General features: G+C 42.4%; 1 protein-coding gene across 1 annotated transcript in view; it reads left to right on the top strand.

The window, feature by feature from the left end:
• Window positions 1-12,685, top strand: part of ARSJ (arylsulfatase family member J) — a 57,717-nt gene extending 45,032 nt beyond the window's left edge. The window contains exon 2 of the mRNA XM_038755150.1: window positions 9,535-12,685. Within this exon, the coding sequence (XP_038611078.1) occupies window positions 9,535-10,942 (1,408 nt within the window). The 3' untranslated portion in view covers window positions 10,943-12,685. The remainder of the gene's footprint in view (window positions 1-9,534) is intronic.
• The last annotated feature ends 13,430 nt before the right edge of the window (window positions 12,686-26,115 follow it).

Below are 26,115 nucleotides of genomic sequence, written 5' to 3'. Positions count from 1 at the left end.
AAGGAATTGCATGTAGGAAAGACATGATATAATGTTAATATTGATGATATTTATTAAGCACTGTACTGAATGATGAGGTGGATAGAAGATAATCAGTTTTAACACAGTCCCTGCCCCACATGGGGCTCAAAAAGGGAGGATAACAGGTATTTTGTCCCCATTTTACAAATAAGGAAGCTGAGTTGCATCTAGTCTGTCTAGTAAGAGAGCTGACACACAGCGTCTGGGTTTGGTTTATTCTCCCTTCATCCACTAGAGTGACCTTTGGTGGATTATCTAAACTCCTCTGCTTATATCTCCACCCCTCTGCCCCTAAAACCATCTCTTTCTCTACCGTTTCACACCCCCATCCCTCAGTTTCACCAAAAGGGTCACACATGGGTCAAATAATAGTGGTGTACCTGAACTTCACCCACCTCATCCAGATCTGGTGAGAAGTAAGTCCATCAGGTTCTTGAAGGGATCTATCTAAACATGATGGAAATTTCCAACTCGGGAGAGAAAGAATGGGTTAAAACCCATAAAAATTGACAGAAGCCTACAGCTATTATCAGGGAATAATTCAGGAGCCAGGTTTATGTAAAAAACTCAATATCTCAAGGAAGGCATATTGCAGCCTTATGTAGCATTTTCATAAGTTGGCAGGGGAGCAAGGCTATTGATACTAACAGATTTGGCATTGACTGCAGTGGATACCATTGTTCAGACTGAAGTTTCTCTTCATGTGGCTACCAGATGGTGAAAAATGCCATTTCCCTTCAGAGTTCATCAATTTACTCTTTTAAAATGGCAGATAAATCAGTAATGAGTTTATGGGCAACCCTAAGAGCAGATTGTATAAAAACCGCCAAATCCACCGTGACTTTAATGGTGTTTTGGTCATATCTGACCCATGAGACAGCTAATTTGAACAAATGTGAAAGTAGAAATATTTGTCAGAGCTCAACACTGAAGTTCTCTAAGGGCTCTGGTCACATAGATCCAGATGGAATTTATGCCATGAGATTGAGTGTTCATAGCTATTAGCAACTTTCAGGCAATCAGTGGTATTTATTGAGCATTTACTGTGTGCTAAGTGCTTGGGAGAGTACAATACTACCGAATTGGTAGACATGTTCCCTGCCCATCACACTGTTCCTCCAAGAATCCTGTTGCTTTTCTGTCAGAGACAAAATTTTCCCAGTTTTGCCATAACATGTGCTTTCACTATATGTTTTGGGCGAACGCTGGTAGGAAATTAGGAAGCATTCCTCTGACCACAAAAACCTCTCTGGAGACAGCAGACAGCAGTGTTGCAAATGATTTTATGCGGACATGTAGAGTCAAGCATAATGAGTATTGCACCCATATTGAGGAATACTAACCTCAACATGGGGCTTTGCAAAAATGCACTTTCCATATAATTTTTTTAATGGTATTTGTTATGCATTGTGACTAAGAACTAGAGAAATACTAGTGACTAAGTGCTAGAGAAGCAGCGAGGCTCAGTGGCAAGAGCCTGGGCTTTGGAGTCAGAGGTCGTGGGTTCAAATCCCGGCTCCGCCAATTGCCAGCTGTGTGACTTTGGGCAAGTCACTTAACTTCTCTGGGCCTCAGTTACCTCATCTGTAAAATGGGGATGAAGACTGTGAGCCCCCCGTGGGACAATCTGATCACCTTGTAACGTCCCCAGCGCTTAGAACAGTGCTTTGCACATAGTAAGCACTTAATAAATGCCATTATTATTATTATTATTATTATTGTTATTATTAAGTGCCAGGTACTGTAGTAAGCGCTGGGGTAGATATAAGCTAAACAGATTGGACACAGTCTTTGTCCCTCATGGTGCTCACAGTCTTAAATCCCCATTTAAATCCCCACAGAGAAGCAGCGTGGCTGAGTGGAAAAGAGCCCGGGCTTTGGAGTCAGAGGTCATGGGTTTGAATCCCGGCTCCACCACATGCCTGCTGTGTGCCCTTGGGCAAGTCACTTCACTTCTCTGAGCCTCAGTTCCCTCATCTGTAAAAATGGGGATTAAGACTGTGAGCCCCACGCGGGACAACTTGATCACATTGTATCCTCCCCAGCGCTTAGAACAGTGCTTTGCACATAGTAAGCGCTTAACAAATGTCATCATCATTTAACAGATGAGGTAACTGAGGCCCAGAGAAGTGAAGTGACTTGCCCAAGGTCACACAGCAGGCAAGTGATGGAGTCGGGGTTAAAATCCAGGTCCTTCTTACTCCCAGACCCACAGGCCATGTAGGTTGAGTTCCCTTTGTGAGGAATTGACTCTCAAATTTTGTATTTGCTTAAGTTGTTTAAGCAGCGGTCCCTAGTGGAAAGAGCCTGGACCTGGAAGTCACAGGATATGGATTCTAATCCTGTCTCCGCCTCTTGTCTACTGCATGATCTTGGACAAGTCATTAATTTAGGGGCCTCAGTTTACTCATTTGTAAAATGGACTTTTTACAGATGGCCTGGTGGATTTTTTGCAGAAGCAGCGAGGCTTAGTGAATGGAGCATGGGCCTGGAAATCAGAAGATCATGAGTTCTAGTCCCGGCTCTGCCACTTGTCTGACTTGTGACCTTGGGCAAGTCACTTCTCTGGGCCTCAGTTGCCTCATCTGTAGAGTGGGGATTGAGACTGTTGACCTCCGCGTGGGACAGGCACTGTGTCCAAACCATTTGCTTATATCTACCCCAGCGCTTGGTACAGTGCCTCACACATAGTAAGTGCTACAAATACCATAATCATTACTTAAATCCTATTCTCTTCTACTTAATAATGGTGGTATGCTAAGCACCGACTATGTGCCAGGCACTGTACTAAGTGCTGGGGTGGATACAAGCAAATTGGAGCCCACATGGGGCTCACACTCTTAATCCCCATTTTACAGAGGTAAATAAGGCCCAGAGAAATTAAGTGACTGTGAGCTCCTGTGTGGGACAAGGGAATGTGTCCAACCAGATTATCTTGTATCTATCCCAGCTCTTAATACAGTGAGTGCTTGGTAAATCATAAACTGTTAACAAGTACCATAATTAGTAGTAGTAATAATATAAACACAAGGATGCTTTCACACCAGAGTTGAAATATGAAATATCCCCCACTTCTAGACTGTAAGCACCTCTTCCTGGCCCCAAGACTATGAGCTCATTGTGGGCAGGGAATGTCACTGTTCACTGTTGTACTGTACTTTCCCAAGCACTTAGTGTACAGTGCTTTGCACACAGTAATAAATGTGGTTGAATGAATGAATGAATGAATGAATATATTTGGAAACCAATTGATCTTCCTAACACATGCCCTTATCTGAAGTAAACTGTACTCCTTTTGAGGGGCAGGCCCTATCTTGCATTGCTTGAATCAAATGATGAGATCCTGTGGATGTTATGGTTTCAATAAAATATAACATGGAGAAATCCACTATCTACTACTAATAAGCTAAGTCATTTTGCTTTCCAAGTTCCACTGTGACCTCTGGTGTGTTGAAATAGATAACTCAAATTAACCCAACCACTTTTTGGCATTAGCTTTTAGGGTAAATCTGCAGTCAAGGCATAGAAAACATCTGTGGGTTTTGAGTTGTTGTTTTTTTTTGGGTTAGTGTAAAGTTATGTATACTAGTCATAATGACCACTGATATTTGTCGGTATCAGTACTGCATTTTGTTTTATGTTTGGGTTAGTGCAAAGTTGCATACACTAGTCATAATGACTGTTGACATTTGTCAATGTCAATATGGAATTTTGTTGGTTTTGTTTGGATTAGTGTAAAGTTATGTACACAAGTCATAATGACTGTTGATGTTTGTCAACGTCAATACTGCATTAGCTGCTAATCTACATTGCACATGGGGAGAAATTCTTTGGGTCAGGTTTACACTCCTTCCAACCCATATGTTGAGAGGCACAGAGTCTTGCCAACGTCCCAGGGCAATCAATTGGCTGCATCAGGTCACCACCCTGGGTCAGTCATGAGCGACTGAGAACTAGCTCCAGACAACGGTGTCCCTCATTTTGTTGGAACTTGAGAAAAAGAGGTTTTCTGGAGCTAAATCAGCTCTCCTCGGCTGTCCTCAAAATCAAGGAAGATGGGTCCAACACAAGTAGAAAGGTTGCCCAGTGGCTGATTTGCTCTCAAATGCCAGGGATCTACCCCCCACAAAACAGTGGTATGCTATTTCAGCAGGACATCATGCTTCTGTTGAAAGATGGTGAAATGTGCATATCCATGTTGGAAGGCTGTTTCTGGCAATTAAATAAAGCTCCCATCATCAAATGCTATGTCTTGGTCCTTTAAAGTGAGAAGATGCTTATTGCAGCAGACACCTAGAGTTTAGATCAGGTCTGAGACATCTTAATACTACCTGCATCAAACTCAAGAGCAGAATTTAGTGGGCTTCATAGATGGGAGGACTAGGTCTCCTCATGAGATTCCAATTTGCATTAGGTGGATGACTTGGATATTATTTTGAATATAAGGGCTATTGAACTTGGGCTCATTCAAACCTTTGATTGAACTACACTATTTGGTCAAGAGAAAAACTGCTGTGGCTCTGAGTAATGCTACAGTGCTATCTAGGTCACACTTCGTAAAGATTAGGTTCTTAAACAAAGTTCTAACCAGGCAGGACCTTCTGTATTGAGTTTATTTGCTAGTCAAATCAGTGGATGGTATTTTAGTGCTTACCATTCTGGTAAGCACAACCATGTGCCAATACCATGATCTTGCCTTGGGCATAGCAAGGCAGGAGGAGCAAGAACAAGGATGTAGTGGTTAGTAACAGCAGTGTATTGGAGTGAAGTGACCAAATGAATCATTGAATGTGTGTATATGTTGTGGATGGCAAGAGCTTGGGCTTGGGAGTCAGAGAATGTGGGTTCTAATCCTGGCTCTGCCACTTGTCTGCTGTCAGACGACCTTGGGCAAGTCACTTAACTTCTGTGTCTGTTACCTCCGCTGTAAAATGGGGATTAAGACTATGAGCCCCATGTGGGTCAGGGACTGTGTCCCTGTATCTACCTAGTGCTTAGAACAGTGCTTGGCAATGGTAAGCAGTTAACCAATACCATTAGCATTAATATTATTAAAAACCACTCTTTCCTCTCCATCCAAACTGCTACCATCCTAATACAATCACTTATCCTGTCCCACCTGCATTACTGCATCAACTGCTTTGCTGACCTCCCAGCCTCCTGTCTCTCTCCACTCCAGTCCGTACTTCATCCGGTTGCCCGGATCATTTTTCTACAAAAACTTTCAGGACATTTCTTCAGTTCTCAAAAATCCCCAGTGGTTGCCCATCCATCTCCACATCAAACAAAAACTCACCATTGGCTTTAAAATACTGTCACCTTGCTGCCTCCTACCTCATCTCGCTACTCTCCTATTACAACCCAGCCCACATACTTCACTCCTCTAGTGCTAAACTTCTCACTGTGCCTCGATCTCGTCTATCTCACTGCCAGCCCTTGCCGACCTCCTGCCTCTGGCCTGGAATGCCCTCCCTCCTCGAATTCAACAGTTACACTGCCCTCTTTCAAAGCCTGATTGAGGGCATATCTCCTCCAAGAGGCCTTCCCTGACTAAGCTCCCATCCTCTTCTCCCATTCCCTTCTGCATCACCCTGACTAAGCTCCCCATCCTCTTCTCCCATTCCCTTCTGCATCACCCTGACTTGCTCCCTTTGTTCTTCCCCCTTCCCAGCCCCACACCAGTTATGCACATATCTGTAATTTATTTATATTAATAGTTTTCTCCCCCCCCCCCCAGATTATAAGCTTGTTGTGGACAAGGAATGTATGTTTAATATTGTATTGTACCCTCCCAAGCGCTTAGTACAGTGCTCTGCACTAAGTGCTCAATAAATACAAATGAATGAATGAATGAGTGAATGAATGAATGAATGAGTCAGACGAAGCTGGGTTCTACACCTGGCTCCACCACTTTCCTGCTATGTTACCTTGGGCAAATCACTTGATTGATCTGGGCTTTAGTCTCCTCATCTGTAGAGATTAAAAACCTGTTCTCCCTCCCCTAGAGAGACCGAAAACCCCAGGTGGGACAGGGACTATGCCAATATGATTGTATCATATCTACCCCGGTGCTTAGCACATTGCTCAAAACTTAGGAATTGCTTAACAAATCTACCACAATTAGGGAAGCAGCATGGTCCAGTGGAAAGAGCTTGGGCCTGAAACTCAGAGGACCTGGGTTGTTATCCCAGCTCTGCCACTTGCCTGCTGTGTGACCTCGGGCAAGTCACTTCACTTCTCTGTGCCTCAGGTTCCCCATCTGTAAAATGTCCTACTTAGACTGTGAGCCCCATATGCACCAGGGACTGTGTCCAACCTGATAAACCTGCATCTACCCCAGTACTCAAAAGAGTGCTTTACACGTAGTAAGTGCTTAACAAATTCCATTAAAATTATAATTATCGTTTTTATTATCATAATCATTATTAATTTAACAATTTGATATCTTGAGATTCAATTCACTATGGATTGAGAACAAAAGCTGAATTGAATTGATTTCTGGTTCAACATTTGTAAGTCAGTCTGGAAATGTGTTTTATAAGGTTTCCCAGAACACATGCAGTACTTCCAGTTCCTATAGAGTTTAGGCAACATTTGGTTACTTCCCAAAAAATTCAGACTTTACAGATTTTTGTTTGAAAATCGAAGTCAACTTTTGGGCCCATCGTGAACCAATTGAAAACTCATGTACTAGAGAGTCAATTAACTATTTTCATCCTTAGGAAATCCATGTTCTTTCCTGGCAAAGTGAGATGTGATGGAAATAATGTCCATTTTGATTTAATCCGAAAAGTTGTTTCTTTTTCCCCCTCAGACCAGTTTTTATAGTGCTTTGCAGAAAACCATGTGTTTAGAGCCTGGGAGGGGCAAGGAAGGAATGAAGATATGTATCTGTCCCTATTTGTCTTGTTGCCCTTTGGACATCAAGTTCATTCATTCATTCAATCAATCGTATTTATTGAGCGCTTACTGTGTGCAGAGTACTGTACTAAGTGCTTGGGAAGTACAAATCGGCAACATATAGAGATGGTCCCTACCCAACAGCGGGCTCACAGTCTACAGTTTTTTAAGTTAGTGTAGCAAAAGGGGCAGACAAAAGAAAGTTTTCCCTTCAATTACTTTTCTTTCTTTTCAATCAATTAATCAATCAGTAAATCAATGCCATTTATTGAGCACTTACTGTGTACAGAACTCTGTAGTAAGCTCTGGGGAGAGTACAACATAAGAGTTGGTAGAAACATTCCCTACCCCCAACAAGCTTACAGTCTATTTTTGCAAAGCCACTTGTCAGCTGCGTGACTTTGGGCAAGCCACTTAACTTTTCTGTGCCTCAGTTACCTCATCTATAAAATGGGGATTAAAACTGTGAGCCCCACATGGGACAACCTGATAACCTTGTATCTATCCTAGTGCTTAGAGCAGTGCTTGGCACATAGTAAGCACTTAACAAATACCATAAAAAGAAATCCTCTCTCTTCTGCTTGTTTCCAGTGCAACCCATTTTTAATGGCATTTGTTAAGTGCTTATTATGTGCCAGGTGCTTTACTCAGCCCTTTACTTTTCTAAGTACTTCTTACTTAAGAAGTAAGTTAGTTACTTCGAACTTCAGAAGCAAAAGATACTATCTTTATGAAATTTGTGCCAGGTGCTTTACTAAGCCCTTTACTTTTCTAAGTACTTCTTACTTAAGAAGTAAGTTAGTTACTTCTAACTTCAGAAGCAAAAGATATTGTCTTTATGAAATTTGTTAAGCACTTACTATGTGTCAAACACTGTTCTAAGTGATGGTATAGAAGCAAGATAATTGGGTTGGACACAGTCCCTGCCCAAGTAGAGTTCACAGTCTTAATCTCCATTTTAGGATTGAGGTAGCTGAGGCACAGAGAAGTCAAGTGACTTGCCCAAGGTTACACAGCAGACCAGAGGTGGAGCTGGGAGTCTGACCACCAGGGTCATGCTCTTTCCACTAGGCTACTGTAGAGACCGTGACCTATATTAAGGAAAACCTGCTATAAAACTTGGGTCTTGAAAGTTACTCAATGCAGACACACTACTATTACTTCAAACACCACATCGCATCGTAGCCAGACAACCGTAAAGTGTCAGAAGACCATTTCTTCATTCTGTAGTGGCGTTCTATGCAAAATGTATAGTAGAGATGTGTGTTTTAGGAGTTACAGATCTACCAAAAGAAAAAGACTGAATTTAAGGTGGAGATAAAACTGACTGCAAGTTTCAATTCAGATACAGTGCAGTCCATAGACTGTAAACTCATTGTGGGCAGGGAATGTGTCCACCAACTCAGTTATATTGTACTCTCCCAAGCACTTATGAAAGTGCTCTTCATGCAGTAAGTGCTCAATATATAGGATTGATTGATTTATTGATTGCAGAAGAATTTAGACATTTTTCATAAAGGACCTTCTTTCTTGGGTTTTTCAAGAAAATAATAGGAGAAGGTTTTTTTCTGTAGCCCTTAGAAATGGCATAGAAGAAAGGTTTGTGATAAAAATGTGGGTACCCTGTGCATTCTGCAGAATTCTGCATTCTGCGTCATAGCAGTATATTTTCATTATTTTTGTTTTTATGAAATTCCCCTTATGAAGATCAGTGACATGCCTCCATGAACATGTGTTAACTCGCTTATTCATCTATTTCCTCTTTCCATATTCATGCTACCAGTTATACCTTTGTTCTTTCTCCTTCGTCCCACTATTTGTAAATAATAAGGCTTCTCTTTCCCCCCATTATAGTATAAAATCTATGAGGGCAAAGAATGTGTGTTCTACTGTCTAGTAGTGAAAGTGGTATTTATATAGTGCCTGCTACATACAAGGCACTGTATTAAGTGTTGGGAAAGAAATACCTGGATGTTAAATCAATTCTGTGACCTTCATGGGGCTCACAATCAAGTAATCGATTCTACTTCTGAGGAATTTACTCTCTCAATCTACGACTCTAGAAAATTCATTCAATCTTATTTATTGAGTGCTTACTGTGTGCAATACACTGTACTAAGTGCACTAGCTAGTCTCTCCTGCTGTGGGGCTGGAAGCAGGGGACCGGGAGATGATTAAAGGGAGCAAGTCAGGGTGACATAGAAGGGAGTGGGAGAAGAGGAAAGCAGGGCTTGGTCATGGAAGGCCTCTTGGAGGAGATGTGCTTTCAGTGAGGCTTTGAAGGTGGGGAGAGGAATTGTCTGTCAGATTTGAGGAGGGAGAGTGGGACGATCTACTCTAGAATCTACTCCCTAGAGTACTGGGATCTTCTCTATCACTCTAGAATCTACTCTGCCGAATCTGCTCTACTTCTCTACAATCTACCCTCTCGAATGCTAGAATCTCCTCTAGAATCTTTTGAACATTTACTTCAGTGCTCTGAATGTTTTAAACCTTGTAATTAATTCCACTGATGGATCGGTGAATAAAGATGTCTATTTAGGTATTGCTTATAGGATATGAAACATTCCTGGTTCTAAATACTAAATCCCTTTTTTCCTTTTTTTCCCTCAGGTATCAGATACACACAGGCCTCCAACACTCCATCATCAGACCCACGCAGCCAAACTGCTTACCGCTGGACAATGTAACCCTGCCTCAGAAACTGAAGGAAGTTGGCTACTCCACCCACATGGTTGGGAAATGGCACCTGGGCTTTTACCGAAAGGAATGCATGCCCACCCAGAGAGGATTCGATACCTTTTTCGGCTCCCTTCTGGGGAGCGGGGATTACTACACTCACTACAAATGTGACAGCCCCGGGATGTGCGGGTACGATCTTTACGAGAACGACGATGCTGCCTGGGAGTACGACAACGGGATCTACTCCACCCAAATGTACACGCAGAGAGTGCAACAGATCCTCGCCAGCCACGATCCCAGAAGACCCCTCTTCCTGTACATCGCCTACCAAGCTGTTCATTCGCCCCTGCAAGCCCCGGGGAGGTACTTTGAGCACCATAGGGCCATCATTAACATAAATCGGCGGAGATACGCCGCCATGCTCTCGTGTCTGGATGAGGCGATCCACAACGTGACCCTGGCCTTGAAGAGGTATGGCTTCTATGACAACAGCATCCTGATCTACTCGTCGGACAACGGGGGCCAGCCGACGGCCGGAGGGAGCAACTGGCCCCTCAGGGGGAGCAAAGGTACATACTGGGAGGGGGGGATCCGGGCAGTGGGCTTCGTCCACAGCCCCCTCCTGAAGAACAAAGGCACCGTGTGCCGGGAGCTCGTGCACATCACAGACTGGTACCCCACTCTGATCACACTGGCGGAAGGGCAGCTGGACGAGGGCGTCCGACTGGACGGCTACGACGTCTGGGAGACCATCAGCGAAGGCCGCCGCTCCCCTCGGGTGGACATCCTGCACAACATCGATCCCATCTACACCAAGGCCAAGAATGGGTCCTTGGCCGCGGGCTTTGGCATCTGGAACACGGCCATCCAGTCCGCTATCAGGGTGGGCCACTGGAAGCTCCTGACGGGAAACCCGGGCTTCAGCGACTGGGTGCCTCCTCAGGCCTTCAGCAACCTCGGGCCCAACCGCTGGCACAACGAGCGCATTTCCTGGTCAGCGGGCAAGAGCGTGTGGCTATTCAACATCACGGCCGACCCCTATGAGCGGGTAGACCTCTCCGCGAGGTATCCGGACATCGTGAAGCAGCTTCTGAGGAGACTCTCGCAGTTCAATAAGACCGCCGTCCCCGTCCGGTATCCGCCCAGGGACCCCCGGAGTAACCCGAGGCTCAATGGGGGGGTGTGGGGACCCTGGTATCGGGAGGAGGAGAAGAAAAAGAGACCGGGGAAGGGCAAAGTGGAGAAAAAGAAGAAGAAGAAGAAGAGTAAGACGAAGAAAAAAGTCTGGTGGAAAAAACGACCATTTCCACTCTGCCATTCAGGCCTCGCTCGCGGGTAAACTCAATGAGGTGGGGTCGGGTGGAATCCAGATGACGCTATCCTGAGCCCTTGTCTCTTGTGAACCAGTTGGCAACAGTCAACTCTGTGCCCTCACTGTCTGCTTTGCTCCTCTTCTGGGCCAGAACAGAGAGCTCTCCCGCTGGGCCTCAACCCTCCTCACCAGCTGGAGAATTACAAAACACTGACATGAAGAACCTTCTCCCCTAGAGGGTATTATTAATGAGAGCTGCACTGCAGTCGGCATTGTGGGAGTTAGCTGTTTCCTGGCTCCTCATCAAATGTTGGGAGGGGAGGGGACAGTAGCTGCTGTCTGCATTAGGCAAAACACAAGTCTGTGCAAAAATCCTTCAGGGAGTCCACCGTCGTTGCCGTATTGTCACTTTTGGTATCAGCCAGCTAAGAACTAGGGGGACTATGGAGTCTAGTGGTTAAGGTCTCAGCCCAGACTCATGGGGCTAAAAAATGGCAGGTTTTTCTTGTGTGGACAGGGAACATGTGCTGTGAGAGTGTGTCTGCAGGGGTCCCTCCTACTTGGCTGGATTGACAGCTGCTTTTTTTTTGTTGGGGGGGGGTGGTTTACATTCTTGGGTTTCCCCCGGACCACTACTGCTAGCCTGCCTGTGGTCTGGGGGTGGCCCTGAGTCCATCTAACCTGTGAGGTGAGGCTGAGCATAGAAACGGGAAGTGCAATCAGTCATCCAGTTGGGCAGATTGACTTGAACAAGTCCCCGGGCCGGTCAGGGGTGAGACTCACAGGGTGCAGTTCCACATGAATCTCATCCTCCCCAGGGAACAATCCCTATTCAAAATGGGGTTGGTTTTTAATGGTAGATTGTTCTGGGCATACTTTCAGTCCAGACTAGATTTTTCTACTGAAAAATCCCCTTTAGAAAAGATATTTGCCTCATGTAGATACCTAGGTTTTGGTGAATCAGAACCTGCCAGAACTCCAGTGACTGGCGCTCCCACAAAATATCTTGAGAGGCATGCACTCAAAACCTATCACCAGAACAATTGGAGAAGCACTAAGTTAGCACTCTTGACCTTGACTTGTGGATCAGGGAGCAACAGCCTAAATGTCTTCCCAAAGTGATAGGGCTTCCCTTTGCATCATGCCTATCATATGCATCGAAAAGGAAATTTGGGGCCTTTTTACCAGCTGCATTTGTCCTTCCTGCAAAACCAGAAAGCTTTAAGTCTATTCCCGCATGAAAAACCAAGCACGTGCCTCAAATCATCACATTAGGAGAAGGCCAAAAGAAGCCTTTGTTCACACTGCCAGAATAAATAGAATGAATGTTCATACGCTTTTAGAAAGACACGACACTCGCCCAAATAAAATCCAGAATTCTTTTTTACAAAGAAAGAGATTAATTATTTTCTTGTCATCTGTGAGGATGCAATTGACCATTTGGGGTTTTTTGAGGTTTTCCCCTGAAACGCTATTGGAAGAATTTTATTTTACTTTCTCAACTGTACCAAGCACTGTAAAACCATAATTGACTGTAAACACTGCCAGAACACATAGACTACAAAAGGAAAAATGATCCGGGTGGCAATTCTTTCACTGCTGCCAATCATTGTGAATGTATCAAGGCGATTATTTTGCTTTGTGGTCACTTGGAATAGTGTAGTTCAGTGCCTGGATAGCAGCTGGACAATTTTGTTGCTGGACAATTTTGTTCTGTCGAAAAAGGTATATGATAAACAGTTTATTTATGTATCTATTAAAATGATTTATTTTTATGGTGTTAGCAAAAGTTATCTGACTCATCTTTCCTCTCATCAAGTGCTTTATCTGAACGCATCAAGAACCTATAATAATAATGATGGCATTTGTTAAGCGCTTACTACGTGCAAAGCACTGTTCTAAGCACTGGGGAGGATATGAGGTGATCAGGTTGTCCCACGTGGGGCTCACAGTCTTAATCCCCATTTTACAGATGAGGTAACTGAGGCACAGAGAAATTCAGTGACTTGCCCATAGTCACACAGCTGAAAATTGGCAGAGCCAGGATTTGAACCCTCTGATTCCCAAGCCCATGCTCTTTCCACTGAGCCACGCTGCTTCCCATAACTTCCCATATAACTGTCTGCTACTTGCCAAAGTGAGTCATTTGGCCATCTTAAAATGGTTAATGGCAGCCTGTGTCTACCTTCTTCTTCTTTATGGTATTAGATAAGCACTTACTATGTGCCAGGCACTGTACTATGTGCTGGGGTAGGATATAAACTAATCAGGTTGTACACAATCTATTTCCCATGTGAGGCTCAGAGTCTTAATCCCCACTTTTTTTTTTACAGATGAGGTAATTGAGGCACAGAGAAGTGAAGCGACACAAACAAGTGGCGGAGCTGGGATTAGAGCCCAGATCCTTCCGACTTCCAGAACTGTGCTCTATCCACTAGACCACAGTGCTTACCTTTGGGCCAGTGGCATTCAAAACACTTAGTAGTGTTCACACTGACTGGGGCTTCCAAATTTGGGATGGTGACTAGCCAAACATTCCATGCCAACTGGGGTTCACTCTTCATGGCCGACAACACCAAATACACTTGTACGTTGTTGGAGCATAAGGCATAATCAGTGCATATTGACTTATTTGGACATATATTCGTATGTGTTTGCTCTGTTCCTTTTTATATTATTCCCCTTAACTGTCCATTTGAGATTGCAAGCTCAAAAGGAATAGGAGAGTGTGGCTATTTCACTTCTTTTGAACAGTATTCAGTGCAGTGCTAAGTACAGATGGGGTTTTGGAGCATGGTTTGAGATGACGACTTGTCTGCTGTGTGACTTGGGCAAGTCACTTCACTTCTCTGTGCCTCAGTTGCCTCCTCTGTAAAATGGGGATTGAGACTGTGAACCCCACGTGGGACAGGGACTGTGTCCAACCCGATTGCTTGTATCTATCACAGTGCTTAGTAAAGTGCCTGGCACATAGTAAGTGCTTAGCACATACCATAATTATTATTATTGTGACGTTGTGCAGATGGGGAATGGCTTCACGGGATGGCTTTTGTTCAGTCCACTGAATGGTTTTACTATTATTTCTTGTAAAACACAGATACACTTATTTTAGAAAACCAAAAAGATTCTATAATTCAGTAAAATGCCATTCAGTAGATATGGCCTATTTAAACAGTGAATTTAAGTAGCTTAAGCAATGTTAGTTTAAACACATTCCCAGTTAACCAAATGTCCTAAGGTTTGAAACTAAAATAACGTTTGGCCCAGCTAATTCATTTGAAGTCCGTTGTTATTGGGCTCCTGTGTTTGAAATGAACTAGGCTTTGCTGCATTTATTCTATGATAAAAAGCTGAGATGGTTTTTAACTAAAGATTGTCCCAAGTAATCAGAATGTGAGTTAACTAATATGCCGCTGTATTTTTGATGCATTAGGACAATGAAAATCTATTACTCGTCCATTCATTCATTCATTCAATTGTATTTATTGAGCACTTACTTTGTGTGCAGAGCACTGTACTAAGTGCTTGGAAAGTACAATTTAGCAACAGATAGAGACAATCCTTACCCAAAAATGGGCTCAAAGTCTAGAAGCGGGGAGACAGACAACAAAACAAAACAAGTACACAGTCATCAATAGCATCAAAATAAATAGAATTATAGATATATACACATCATTAATAAAATAAATAGAATAATAAATACATACATATATACACAAGTGCTGTTGGGAGGGGAAGGGAGTAGAGCAGCTGGAGGGAGTAGGGGTGTTGGAGAGGGGAGCTTTCTGGTGCATCAGATAAAATGGACATAAGTACCATCAATTAATTATAGTAGATCTAGGTCACTGCAAGTACACAGAATCATAAGATCAATAACACCCTCTTCAAGAACAAGCATCTTACATCTAAATGAGCATTTATCTAATTTCAGGAGGCTATTTTTCTTACCCTCATTAAAATCATCAATATAAAATATTTATTTAGAGCCCCCAGGGTGTCTTGCAGTATTCTAATAATAATGATGATTATATTTAAGTGCATGCCATGTGTCTAGCACTGTTCTAAGTGCTAGGGTAGATACCACAAATCAGGTTGGACACAGTCCCTGTCCCACTTGGGGCTCGCAGTCTTAATCCCCATTTTATAGATGAGATAACTGAGTTTCAGAGAAGTTAAGTGACTTGCCCAAGGTCACACAGCAGACAAGTGGCAGAGTCGGGATTAAAACCCACATCCTTCTAACTCCCAGGATCTATCCACTAGACCACACTGCTTCTAGACACTGAAGCAATGTACTGTACTCTGCTCAAAACTGTGTTTAGGAAAAGGTTAATGTGTACCATTGTGCCTTTATTTCTGAGTACAGACGAGGGAAATATCACTGTCCTCCTCTGACATACTCTCATCTCATATGCTTCTCGGGGAGAGACACTTTCTCTGGAAAAAGTTGTTGAAGACTGACTTGGTAACCCACAGAAGAGCTGAATCTAATAGCTATCAAAGCTGAGAAGCAGAGCTTTAATCGGGCAGAGAACCCAAGCTAAAGATGAAGCATATTTAGAAATAGAGTATGTTTAATGGTACATCTTTCAAAACAACTACGATTTTCCCCATTATTTGTCCAGACCTGCCTTTCCAAAGTACAGTGTTCTACACACAAAAGGCACTTAATAATTAAACTCAATTCATATGCCTAAAGGCATATTAAATTGTATATTCAGTTATTTATTCAACTCTTCGGGCCTTCCCTACTTGTGCTCTTAAAGCTTTGTTCTTCCTTCTATTCCAGTAGTCTATATCTTCCTGTCAATCAATCAGTCGTATTTATTGAGCGCTGACTGTGTGCAGAGCACTGTACTAAGCACTTGGGAAGTACAAGTTGGCAACATATGAAGACAGTCCCTACCCAACAGTGGGCTCACAGTCTCATATTAGATTGTAAGCTCCTTAATGTCAGGGCAAAATGTGTTTTGCATCTGGTATTTTCTTCCAAGTACTTACTACATAGCTGTGCACAAAGTATATACTTAATAATATGACTAATTGATCAGTCAACTAAAGTGCCTGTGAAAAGGATTATTCTTAACAGCCAAGAGACAAAGGAGAAGAAGCAAAGTGCTTAACCTATCCAAGAGTAGGTGTATTCTTTCCAATCTGCAGTTTACTCAAGTATATCATCATGGGTTCAAAAGGTTAATTCAGCAACTGAATGACTGAATTTATTCCTCAATGGGGATTTTATTATTCAATCAATGGTATTTGAACTTTATTTATGGTATTTGTTAAGCACTTTTTTTGTGTCAGGCACTGTATTAAGTGCTGGAGTGGATACAAGATAATCAGGAGGACAGAGTCCATGTCCTGTGTGGGGCTCAGAGTCTTAATCTCTATTTTACAGATGAGGTCACTGAGGCACAGAGAAGTGAAGTGACTTGTCCAAGGTCACGTAGCAGACAAGTGGTGGAGCTGGGATTAGTACCCAAGTCTTTATGACTCCTAGGCCAATGAGCTAGCCACTGGTACTGAACTAATTATTTGGGAAAGAACAAGAGTAAGTAGACAAAAATCTCTGCCCTTAAAGAATTGACACATTAAATAAATTACAAGTAGGGGAAGCAAACCAAGTAGAAAGATGAGAAGAGGTGTGGCCTAGTGCTCTGCACACAGTAAGCGCTCAATAAATATGAGTGAATGAATACAGCATGGGTCTGGGAGTAAGAAGGACTTGGGTTCTAATCCTGGCTCCACCACATGTCAGTTGTGTGACCTTGGGCAAGTCACTTAACTTCTTTGTGTCTTGGTTATCTTGCCTGAAAAATGGAGGTTAAGACTGTGAGCCCCACGTGGCACATGGGCTGTGTCCAACCTGATTAGCTTGTATCTATTTCAATGCTTAAGTGCTTTGCACAAAGTAAGAGCTTAACAGATATCATAAAAAAAGATACCATAAGTCTTGTGGTGATGGGGGATGGGGTGAGTAAGTGCATAGGGAGTATGGACTCAGATGCCTAGGTGACACAGTAGAGAAGGAAAATAGAATGGGGAGATGAGAAATTTATCAGGGTATTGCCTGGTTGTATGTGCTCACTTTTATAGAACTAACATTGCCTAGGTGAAATCAGCCTTCTTGAACTTCAAGTAACATAACAGGCTTTGACAAAATCACTCAGCTCTACATGATCATTCCTATGAAGAATATGAAAATACTCTTTTCAACATCTTAAATCTTCTTGTTTTCAAATAGGAGACTTGGTGATTGTTAGATTTATGCCATCACTCCACCGATTCTCTCCTGGTGAACTCTGTTCTGTTATCTGCTTCTGAAATCTTCAAATGGCCCTTTCTTTCACACATCCTTTCCGTTTCCTTTGTTCGTTTCCTAAATTCTTCCATTAGTTTCTGATTTTTTTTTAATTCCTAAAGGTCTCTCCAGCTATTTTTCTTATGAATCTTATGTCATTGATGGCATTTTCCTCTGGTTTTTACGACTTGCTGCGACTCGTTTTGGTCTCTAGTGCCACCAACCTCTTGCTCACACTCTCCCTCCTGCCTGGAGCTCTCTCCCCCTTTTAAATCTGGCAGAGTACTCTTCTCCCCATCTTCAGAGCCCATCTAAAACCACATCACCTCCAGGAGGCCTTCCATGATTAATCTCTCATCTCCTTATCCTTTTTCCACCCCACACTGCCATTTCAGTACTTCCAGTCACCCATGTACATGTCTTTTTACTCTGTTTCCTCCTATGTGTAATTTATTCCAGTGTCTGTCTCTCCAGGATCATGTGTACCAACTCTATCATATTTTCCCAAGGACTTAATACAGTGTTCTACACACAATAGGCACTCAATAAATAGTTCTGATGGATTTTATTACCACATGTGAGAATAGCCCTTACTAACATTTTATATATCTCTTAATCATTTTTATTTTAGGGATCAGCTCTTAGAGTCCATTGAACTGCAATTTGTTTACAGTTAGATTGTTAAGATCTTTGAGGGCAGAGATTTTGTCTTCTACCTCAATTGTACTCTCCAGAATGTGTAGTTCAGTGCTCTGCATACAGTAGGTGCTCAGTAATTACTGTTGGTTATTTTGTTGATTAATTCATATTCTCCAATTCAGGAAATGTTTTAAAATAATGGTTGTAACTTTACAGTTTTTTTCTGCTAGCTTCTGTAAGTACCTCAAACAATTTTTAAATGGGCCCCTTCTGTTTAGGAGACTTTATATATATGTGTATTTTTAAATTCACTGATAGCCTGTATGATTTAATATTAATTTTTCTAATGATTTCTTTCACCCTTGATACTTATTTCTCTTTCTGGTAGTTATCACTCAAGTGTCTTTGCAAGCCAAGGCTAAAAATGCATATGTTTTATTTCTATCTCACTCACCATGTATTCTGCATTACTCCTCAGCCAGATTTTCGATAATTAAGCTGTAATATTCTACCAGGAGATGTGCAAGAGACAAAGGTAGAGGGAATAATAATAGAAAGAACAGCCCCAGCAATTATGAGGTAACATATATGAGCAGTGACCCATTTTATTAATTGCTGTCAACATTTAAATGGCTGAAATTCATTTTCTGAGATTTAGAAATGCAAAAATAATTGGGCTTTGTAGTATTCTGTTGGGGGTTTTGTAATTTAATATGTCTAGCATTCCCTTTATGAAAGTGGCACAACAATTATTCATCCTTAGTGTCATCTTTTCAGAGCACCATTAGATTAGTTTACAAACCAGAATATGTAGCGGTGACTACCCTCAAAAAGGACAAAAAATATCCAGTATCCAGACCCACAAGATTCTAATTCTCTGCTTCCAATTGACCACAGCCCACTCCAGCTCTGCAGAATTCCTAACCCTGGTGACACTTTCTATTGTTCATGCAAACGGCTCTTTCTTCGGAGAGGAGAGGAAAAAAAGAATCCAAAAGAGGACCTATTGTTTGCTGTTTGGGCAGCACAACAGAAGGCTAGGCTAGGAAGACAGGGAAACTTCATCAAGTCTTAAGTCTCTGCTAATGGCATTTATTTTGTTCAAGGTAAAGAAAGGGAAGGACTCTGCCCTCAGTTAGTGAAGTGCAAGTTTAATGGATTTATTATTAATAATAATAACAGTGGTATTTATTAAGCACTACTCTCTTCTATCTCACCCATGCACTTGAATTTGCTCCCTTTATTCACCCTCCCTCCATGCCACAGCACATAATAATAATAATATATAGTAAGCACTTAACAAATACCATAATAATAATAGTAATTATTATTACTCCCAAGTGCCTAGTACAGTGTTCTGCACACAACAAGTGCTCAGTAAATGTGCTTGACTGACCAATTTCAAATCGTGTTGTTTTTTGCAGAGTAACTTTATGAGTTTAGGACTGTTAGAGTCAGGGTGGCCTCAGACAGCACTCAAGCACACCAGAAACCCCTTTGCCCACCTTCACCCCTGCCCCGGCCTCTCTGCCGAGGTACAGCCCAGCAGTAAACCAGACTGTCAAGCACACTACCAGTTGCTCTACTGAGTGCCTTTCAATCCAGTTTCATGAAAAAATGAATTCGCAACTGCACTTGTCTGGTGTCTTCCGCCCCACCCCGCACCTCCTCTCCTCCACTCCAGGATTTAAAACCAATAACCCATAATTTCATAAGCTGCCATTTAACATGTAGGTAGATATTTTAATATCTCTTTCATACCAAAGCTTGTTTTATTATGTCTTTCAAAGAATTTCCAAATCGCGGCAAATACTCTCCCTCCGCGAACTTCTTAGAACACAGAAGCTATTGTCCATGAACTCTGATGTGGTTTTCCAGAGATGCCCAGATTCCCCACCCAAACACGGAATCGCTGTGTCAGCCTAAGCTCCGATTCTCGCCAGAGGCTGGCAGATGTTCATAGCAGCACCCCTACCCCAGAGAAGCAGCGTGGATCAGTGGAAGGAGCACGGGCTTTGGTGTCAGAGGTCATGGGTTCGAACTCTGGCTCCACCACAAGTCTGCTGTGTGACCTTGGGCAAGTCACTTAACTTCTCTGAGCCTCAGTTACCTCATCTGTAAAAATGGGGATTAAGACTGTGAGCCCCACGTGGGAAAACTTGATCACATTGTATCCCCCCCAGTGCTTAGAACAGTGCTTTGCACATAGTAAGCGCTTAACAAATGGCATTATTATTATTATTATTATCTCCTTACCCCCACCACGGGGCACCAGCCCCAGGAAAGTGGAACCCCCGGGGTCTGCCTCCCCAATGGACAGAATCAATCAATCCATGGGTATTTATTGAGCATTTACTGTGGACAGTGCTCTGCACTAAGCGCTTGAGAGAGTATAATACAACAGAGCTGTTGATGTTCCCTGCCCACAAGGAGCTTGCAGTCTAGAGGGTCAGACCATCTAGAGGGACAGAACATTGGGAAGGCTGAGCCTGTAGGAAACTCACTATGAGCAGGGAACGTGTCCACCAACTCTGTTGCATTTTACTCTCCCAAGTGCTAAGTACAGTGCTCTGCACACAGAAAGTGCTCAATAAATACCACTGATAATGATGTAGTAACCAAGGACTGTGGTTTGGAGCAGAAAGTCTCCTGAGTAACCAGCCTCCATGTACTGCTCTGTAATGATCTTAATTGCCTAATTACATGTTTCTTAATGGTGCCCAATATTTTCAACCTTGCTTTATCCTATGTGTCCTTCTGCCCCTGAACTAACACTAAACAAAAACCGTTGATTGATTGATTGGTTGATTTATTAGACTGTAAGCCCCTTGTGAGACAGGGAGTATGTCTGAAACTTTCTATTTTTATTTTCTACAATGTTAAGCACACAGTAAGCACTCTGCAAATACCAGAAACATGATCATTATCACTGACAGATCAATTCATAATGAGCAAAGTAAAGCAACTTTTATGGGCTTTGTTTTATGGTATTTGTTAAGTGCTATGTGCCAGGCGCTGTTCTAAGCACTGGGGTAGATACAAGCTAATCACGTTGGACACAGTCCATGTCCCACGTGGGACTCACTGTCTTAATCCCCATTTTACAGATGAGGGAACTGAGGCACAGAGAAATGAAGTGACTTGCCCGAGGTCACACAGCAGGGGTAAGAATCCAGATGCTTCTGACTCCCAGGCTCACACTGTATCCACAAAGCCACACTGTTTCTCTAAACTTGAACTCTATTGTATTTCTAGAAAAAGAAGAAAGATGGGTCACTCACTACACTCCAGTAAATTGTCACTTACATATTTTTAATTGCTTCTGCTTCTTCATGCTTCCGTTAGAGTGTGAACTGGTAAAGACTAAAAACAACATAATCAAAATGTGCTGGCCATGGAAAAAGACAAAAATCCCTTCTGGATATTTGCTGCCGGGTATTTTTGTCTAATTTACCTAGATTTGAGCTTGCAATAAAACCAACTCGGGGTGGAAGAAATTCTGCAGGACATGTTGGGTTTTATTAATAAATAAAAATAAATGGGAATTCAAAGGGCTGCGGTCATTAGCTGATGGTTTGCGTCATTTTCCTAGGAGCTGTTCCAGATTTGGTATTGAGCTACTGCTGGCCAGGAGAAAGGCTGGAAAACGGTCCCTCTGAACTAAGCAATAAGCTTTGTGTTCAGGCAATCTATTCCCAGGCCTTCCCCTTTCCACTCTCTGCTTATAAATCTAATTTTAATGGCTCAAGGGAAGCAAAGGGAAGGGAGGCTTGAGGGGAGACTGCAAACTCTAGACTGTAAAGCTCTTTGTGGGAGGGGAACGTGTCTACTAACTGTTATATTGCACTTTTCCAAGCCCACAGTAAGAGCCCTGCACACAATAAGCACTCAATAAATATGATTGATTAAGACGAGTTGCTTTTTAAGGAGAATGCCTTCTCAGAAACTTAGTACATGGTAACCATGTGGCCTTAATTGACTAAAATACTCCTGGGATCCCTCTGAACCAGCTTTGGTTATGCCTGGGTGAGGAGAGGAGAAACCAGCTCAATCCATTAGCCCTTGCCAAGCTTGAGAGATGGGCCAGTAGCAACCAGCTGCTGATTGGTGGCTCATCTACGGAAAGGGAGACATTATTTTTTTTTATGGTATTTGTTAAGTGCTTACTATGTGCCAGGCACTGTACTAAGCTCTGGAGTAGATACAAGCCAATCAGGTTTAAGTCCAACATGGGGCTCACAGTATTAATTCCCATCTTATAGATGAGATAGCTGAGTCCCAGCGAAGTGAAATGACTTGCCCAAGGTCATACAGAGTAGACCAGTTGTAGAGCCAGGATAAGAACCCAGATCCTCTGACTCCTAGGCCCAATTTGCTTCCACTAGGCCATGCTGCTACTCATCATCTTGACGGCTTCATTCCAGCTGTTCCCTGCTGGTGACAGAACATCAAGCTATAGCTGATCACTCTGCCCAGAAAAAAATAACAAACTGTAAGAGGCTTTGATAGCGTGCTGCTGGATGATTTGTTTTGTCAGACTGCTGCCCACCCTAAGATTCCTTGCTTATCTGAAATGACCACTTCAGCCAACCTGTTTGTAACTTGATTTTGAGCGATTTTTGTGTTTCAGAAATGTGTCAACCTTGCAGAGCCCAAAACTTCTAAATTAGTGAAAGTTTCAGTTCCCTCCTCTTCTCCATATTATGACCATGATCTTCCACAGCTTCGATTCGCAACTATCTGCCCACCTGCACTGAGCAATCTAAAGACTTTAAGAGGCAAAATGAGAAGCAGCATGGCCTAATGGAAAGAGCATGGGTCTGAGAATCAAAAGACTTGGGTTCTAATCCTGACTCCTCCACTTACCTGCTGTGTGACCTTGGGCAAGTTACTTCACTTCTCTAGGCCTCAGTTCTCTCATCTGAAAATGGGGATTAAATACCTGTTTTCTTTCCCTCTTAGTCTGTGAGTCCTAACATGATTGCATTTTATCTACCCTAGCACTTGATACAGTGCTTGACACGTAGTAGGCACTTAACAAATAACACTATTATTATTATTATCATTAATAATAAGATGTAGTGAGATCTCAAAAATTACATTTTGCATGGAGTTTAATCATTCAGTGATATTTATTGAGCACTTACAGTGTGTAGAGTACTGTACTAAGTCTTTAGGAGTGTATAATACAGTAGAGTTGGTGGACAAAAGGTAACCATAAATGATAAATCAGCTACTAATTGGATATTGAAGCATTTACTAAAAACCATAAGTAATAACGGCGATGAGTTCTAGGTTTCATTGTAAAAAAAAAAGCTGAACAATTAAGGATATGATGGTACGATGTGTTGTCTCTTGAAAGATAAACTCTATTTCATCCTGCTTTTCTGTTTAATTTATCTTTGCCTCAGTTACCTCATCTGTAAAATGGGGATTAAAACTATGAGCCCATATGGGACAACCTGCTTACCTTGAATCCACCTCAGTGCTTAGAACAGTGCTTGGCACATAGTAAGCACCTAAGAAATACCATAGTTATTATTATCTTTTAATGCGTGGAACATCCATATATGGTGTCCTGGAGGGAAATTTCTTCTCAACACTCCCATACTGGGAGGGCCCCTATTGCTGTTAAGCTTCCCAGTTGACTAATCCTGGAATGAGGAACTTGAGTCATCGCTTTTTTGGCTCTGGACATGCTACCTGATAGACATGCCCCTGAGCCCTTCTGAGTTTCTTCATTTGTCAAACAAATAGTGTTGGCTGTGGGGTTCAGTTACCTACATTTTTCTCATGGAATGAAAAAAGAACCCACATGAATGCCAACACTGTTATTACATTAAAGGGAATGAGTGAAAACCAAATCCCTAAAAGGATTTACAAAGATGAAATAGAAGAAGAGGAACCCTGGGGGAGATGCAGAAATTAAAGACAAAAAAGGGGACTGATGGATAGAGTTGAGAAGGATTTGATAAACAGGATGGGGTAGTGTTGAGTGGCACATTTTAAAGTAGCCCCTCTTTTCAATTTGAAATGTGTTTGTAATGTAATGGGTCTGGGATCTGAATGTTCATCATTGATAACAATATGTCGTGCTGGGGTGGATGCAGCAGATCAGGTTGGACACAGTCCCCATCCCAGGTGGAGCTCACAGTTCTAATCCCCATTTTACAGATGAGGTAACTGAGGCCCAGAGAAGTGAAGTGACTTGCCCAAGGTCATACAGTAGACAAGTGGTGGAGTTGGGATTAGAGCCCATGACCTTCTGAATCCGAGGCCCATGCTCTATCCACTAGGCCATGCTGGTCCTCAGGAAAGATCATAAGCCCATGGAAAGAAGCTGGATTTGGGAGTCAGAAGACCTGAGTTCTAATCATGCCTCTGCCACTTACCTGCTGTGTGACTATGAGCAAGTCACTTAACTTTTCTGTGTCCCAGTATCCTTATTTGTAAAATTGAGTTTTCTGTTGTCCTTTCCCACTTAGACTGTGGGCCCCACGTGAATTAATGAATCAGTTGAGCAGTGGTATATACTGAGCTCTTACCATGTGCAGAACACTATACTAAGGCCTTGGGAAAGTATAATGCAGTAGTATTGGTAAAACACCAACCCTGTCCTCAAGGAGATTACAGACTTAATGGGGAGACAGCCATTCAAATAAATTATGGCCTCGTTGTTGGCAGGGAATGTGTCTGTTATATTGTTATATTGTACTCTCCTAAGTGCTTAGTATAGTGGTTGGCACTCACTAAGCACTCAATAAATACCATTGCCTGAAATGGGTAAGTAGAGAAATATGTACATTGCTGTGGAGCTGAGGGTGGGATGGAATGTTTGAGAAGTGATGTTACACAATTTTGACAGTGAAGGTGGACTGTGTTAATGAGGAAATCTATAATAATTGCCCCAGAATACAGAGTTTACCCAATCTTCAAATCACAGAAGAGACAGGCTGATGTGTCTTTCATCAAATGTCTGGAAATTGTTGGGGGTGGTAGCCAGGAACAGTTGGAGGTGGTTTCTTTTTAAAGGGTCAAAAGTTAAGTTGGTGTTTTTGGAGAAACAGGGCACTTGGAAATAAATGCCTCTAAAATGAGAAATTTCACACATGCGGAACTGAAACTGCTTCTGGCAAGATTCTCTGGAGAGCAGTGGAGTGTCATTTATCTGAATCCTGTTGGCATAAAACAGCAACCTATTTTAAAGCTCTGGAGGGGACAGGCAAGATCTGATTGCTAAGCTTTGCGTGATGAATGCACCAAAAAGACAAAACATTTTGATTCATTTTTAGTGATTTTTGTCATTTGCTCAACCTCAAGTGCGACCAATGTAATTTTCTCAGTTGTCACTTGTAATAATATTATTACAGGGACCTAAAGATCCATAAGATAAATCAAGCTAGACAACTGGTGATTTCTGGCTGTTTTTCTGAGGGATTGAGGTGAAGTAGTGTCTCGTTATTAGTGATTATGTAATCCTATAACATTTATTAACATCCTGCTAGTCACAGATGGTCATATTAGGGTTAGTTTTGTTTTTATTGCCTCAACATGCTGGGAAATCAAGAGCTGTTCGCTTGCTCTCTTACCATTTCCTGCAATCCTGCTGTACTTCTCATCGAATTGAATCTCTACATACAATTAGTACAGTGCTGTGCACACAGTAAGGGCTCAATAAATATGATTGAATGAATACAATTGATAAAATATGGAGGGTGCCGATAATTTCAGTAAACTCTCAGGTATCCATAGGGAGAGGAGGACAGAGCTTGGCTGTATCAATGAAATTCTCAAACCTCCTCAGAAATTGCTTCTACCTCCTACACCACCAAATCTTCATACATCAAATAACAAAATGATGTGGTTTGAGTTTCATCTCCTCCCTGTCCCAACTCCCTATCTTTGGGCATGGTGTCAGTTAGTCACAGAATGGCTGGAATGGCAAGTACTCAAAAGAACAAAGAGAGCTGAAGGAAAGAGGAAGGTTCAGATCCTACACTTTAGTCCCTAATAATAATAATGCTATTTATTATGCACTTACTACGAGCCAAATACTGTACTAAGCATGGGGGAGATACAAGACAATCAGGTTGGACACAGTCTCCATCTCACATGGGGTGCACAGCCTAAGTAGGAGGGAGAACAGGTATTGAATCCTCATTTTATAGGTGAGGAAACAAGCATGGAGAAGTTAAGTGATTTGTCCAGCATCACACAGCAGGCAAGTGGCAGAGGTGGGATTAGAACCCAGGTCCTCTGG

This window comes from Tachyglossus aculeatus, chromosome 12 (assembly GCF_015852505.1).
Source record: "Tachyglossus aculeatus isolate mTacAcu1 chromosome 12, mTacAcu1.pri, whole genome shotgun sequence".
Taxonomy (NCBI): domain Eukaryota; kingdom Metazoa; phylum Chordata; class Mammalia; order Monotremata; family Tachyglossidae; genus Tachyglossus; species Tachyglossus aculeatus.
This window is presented reverse-complemented; position numbering and strand designations above follow the sequence as displayed.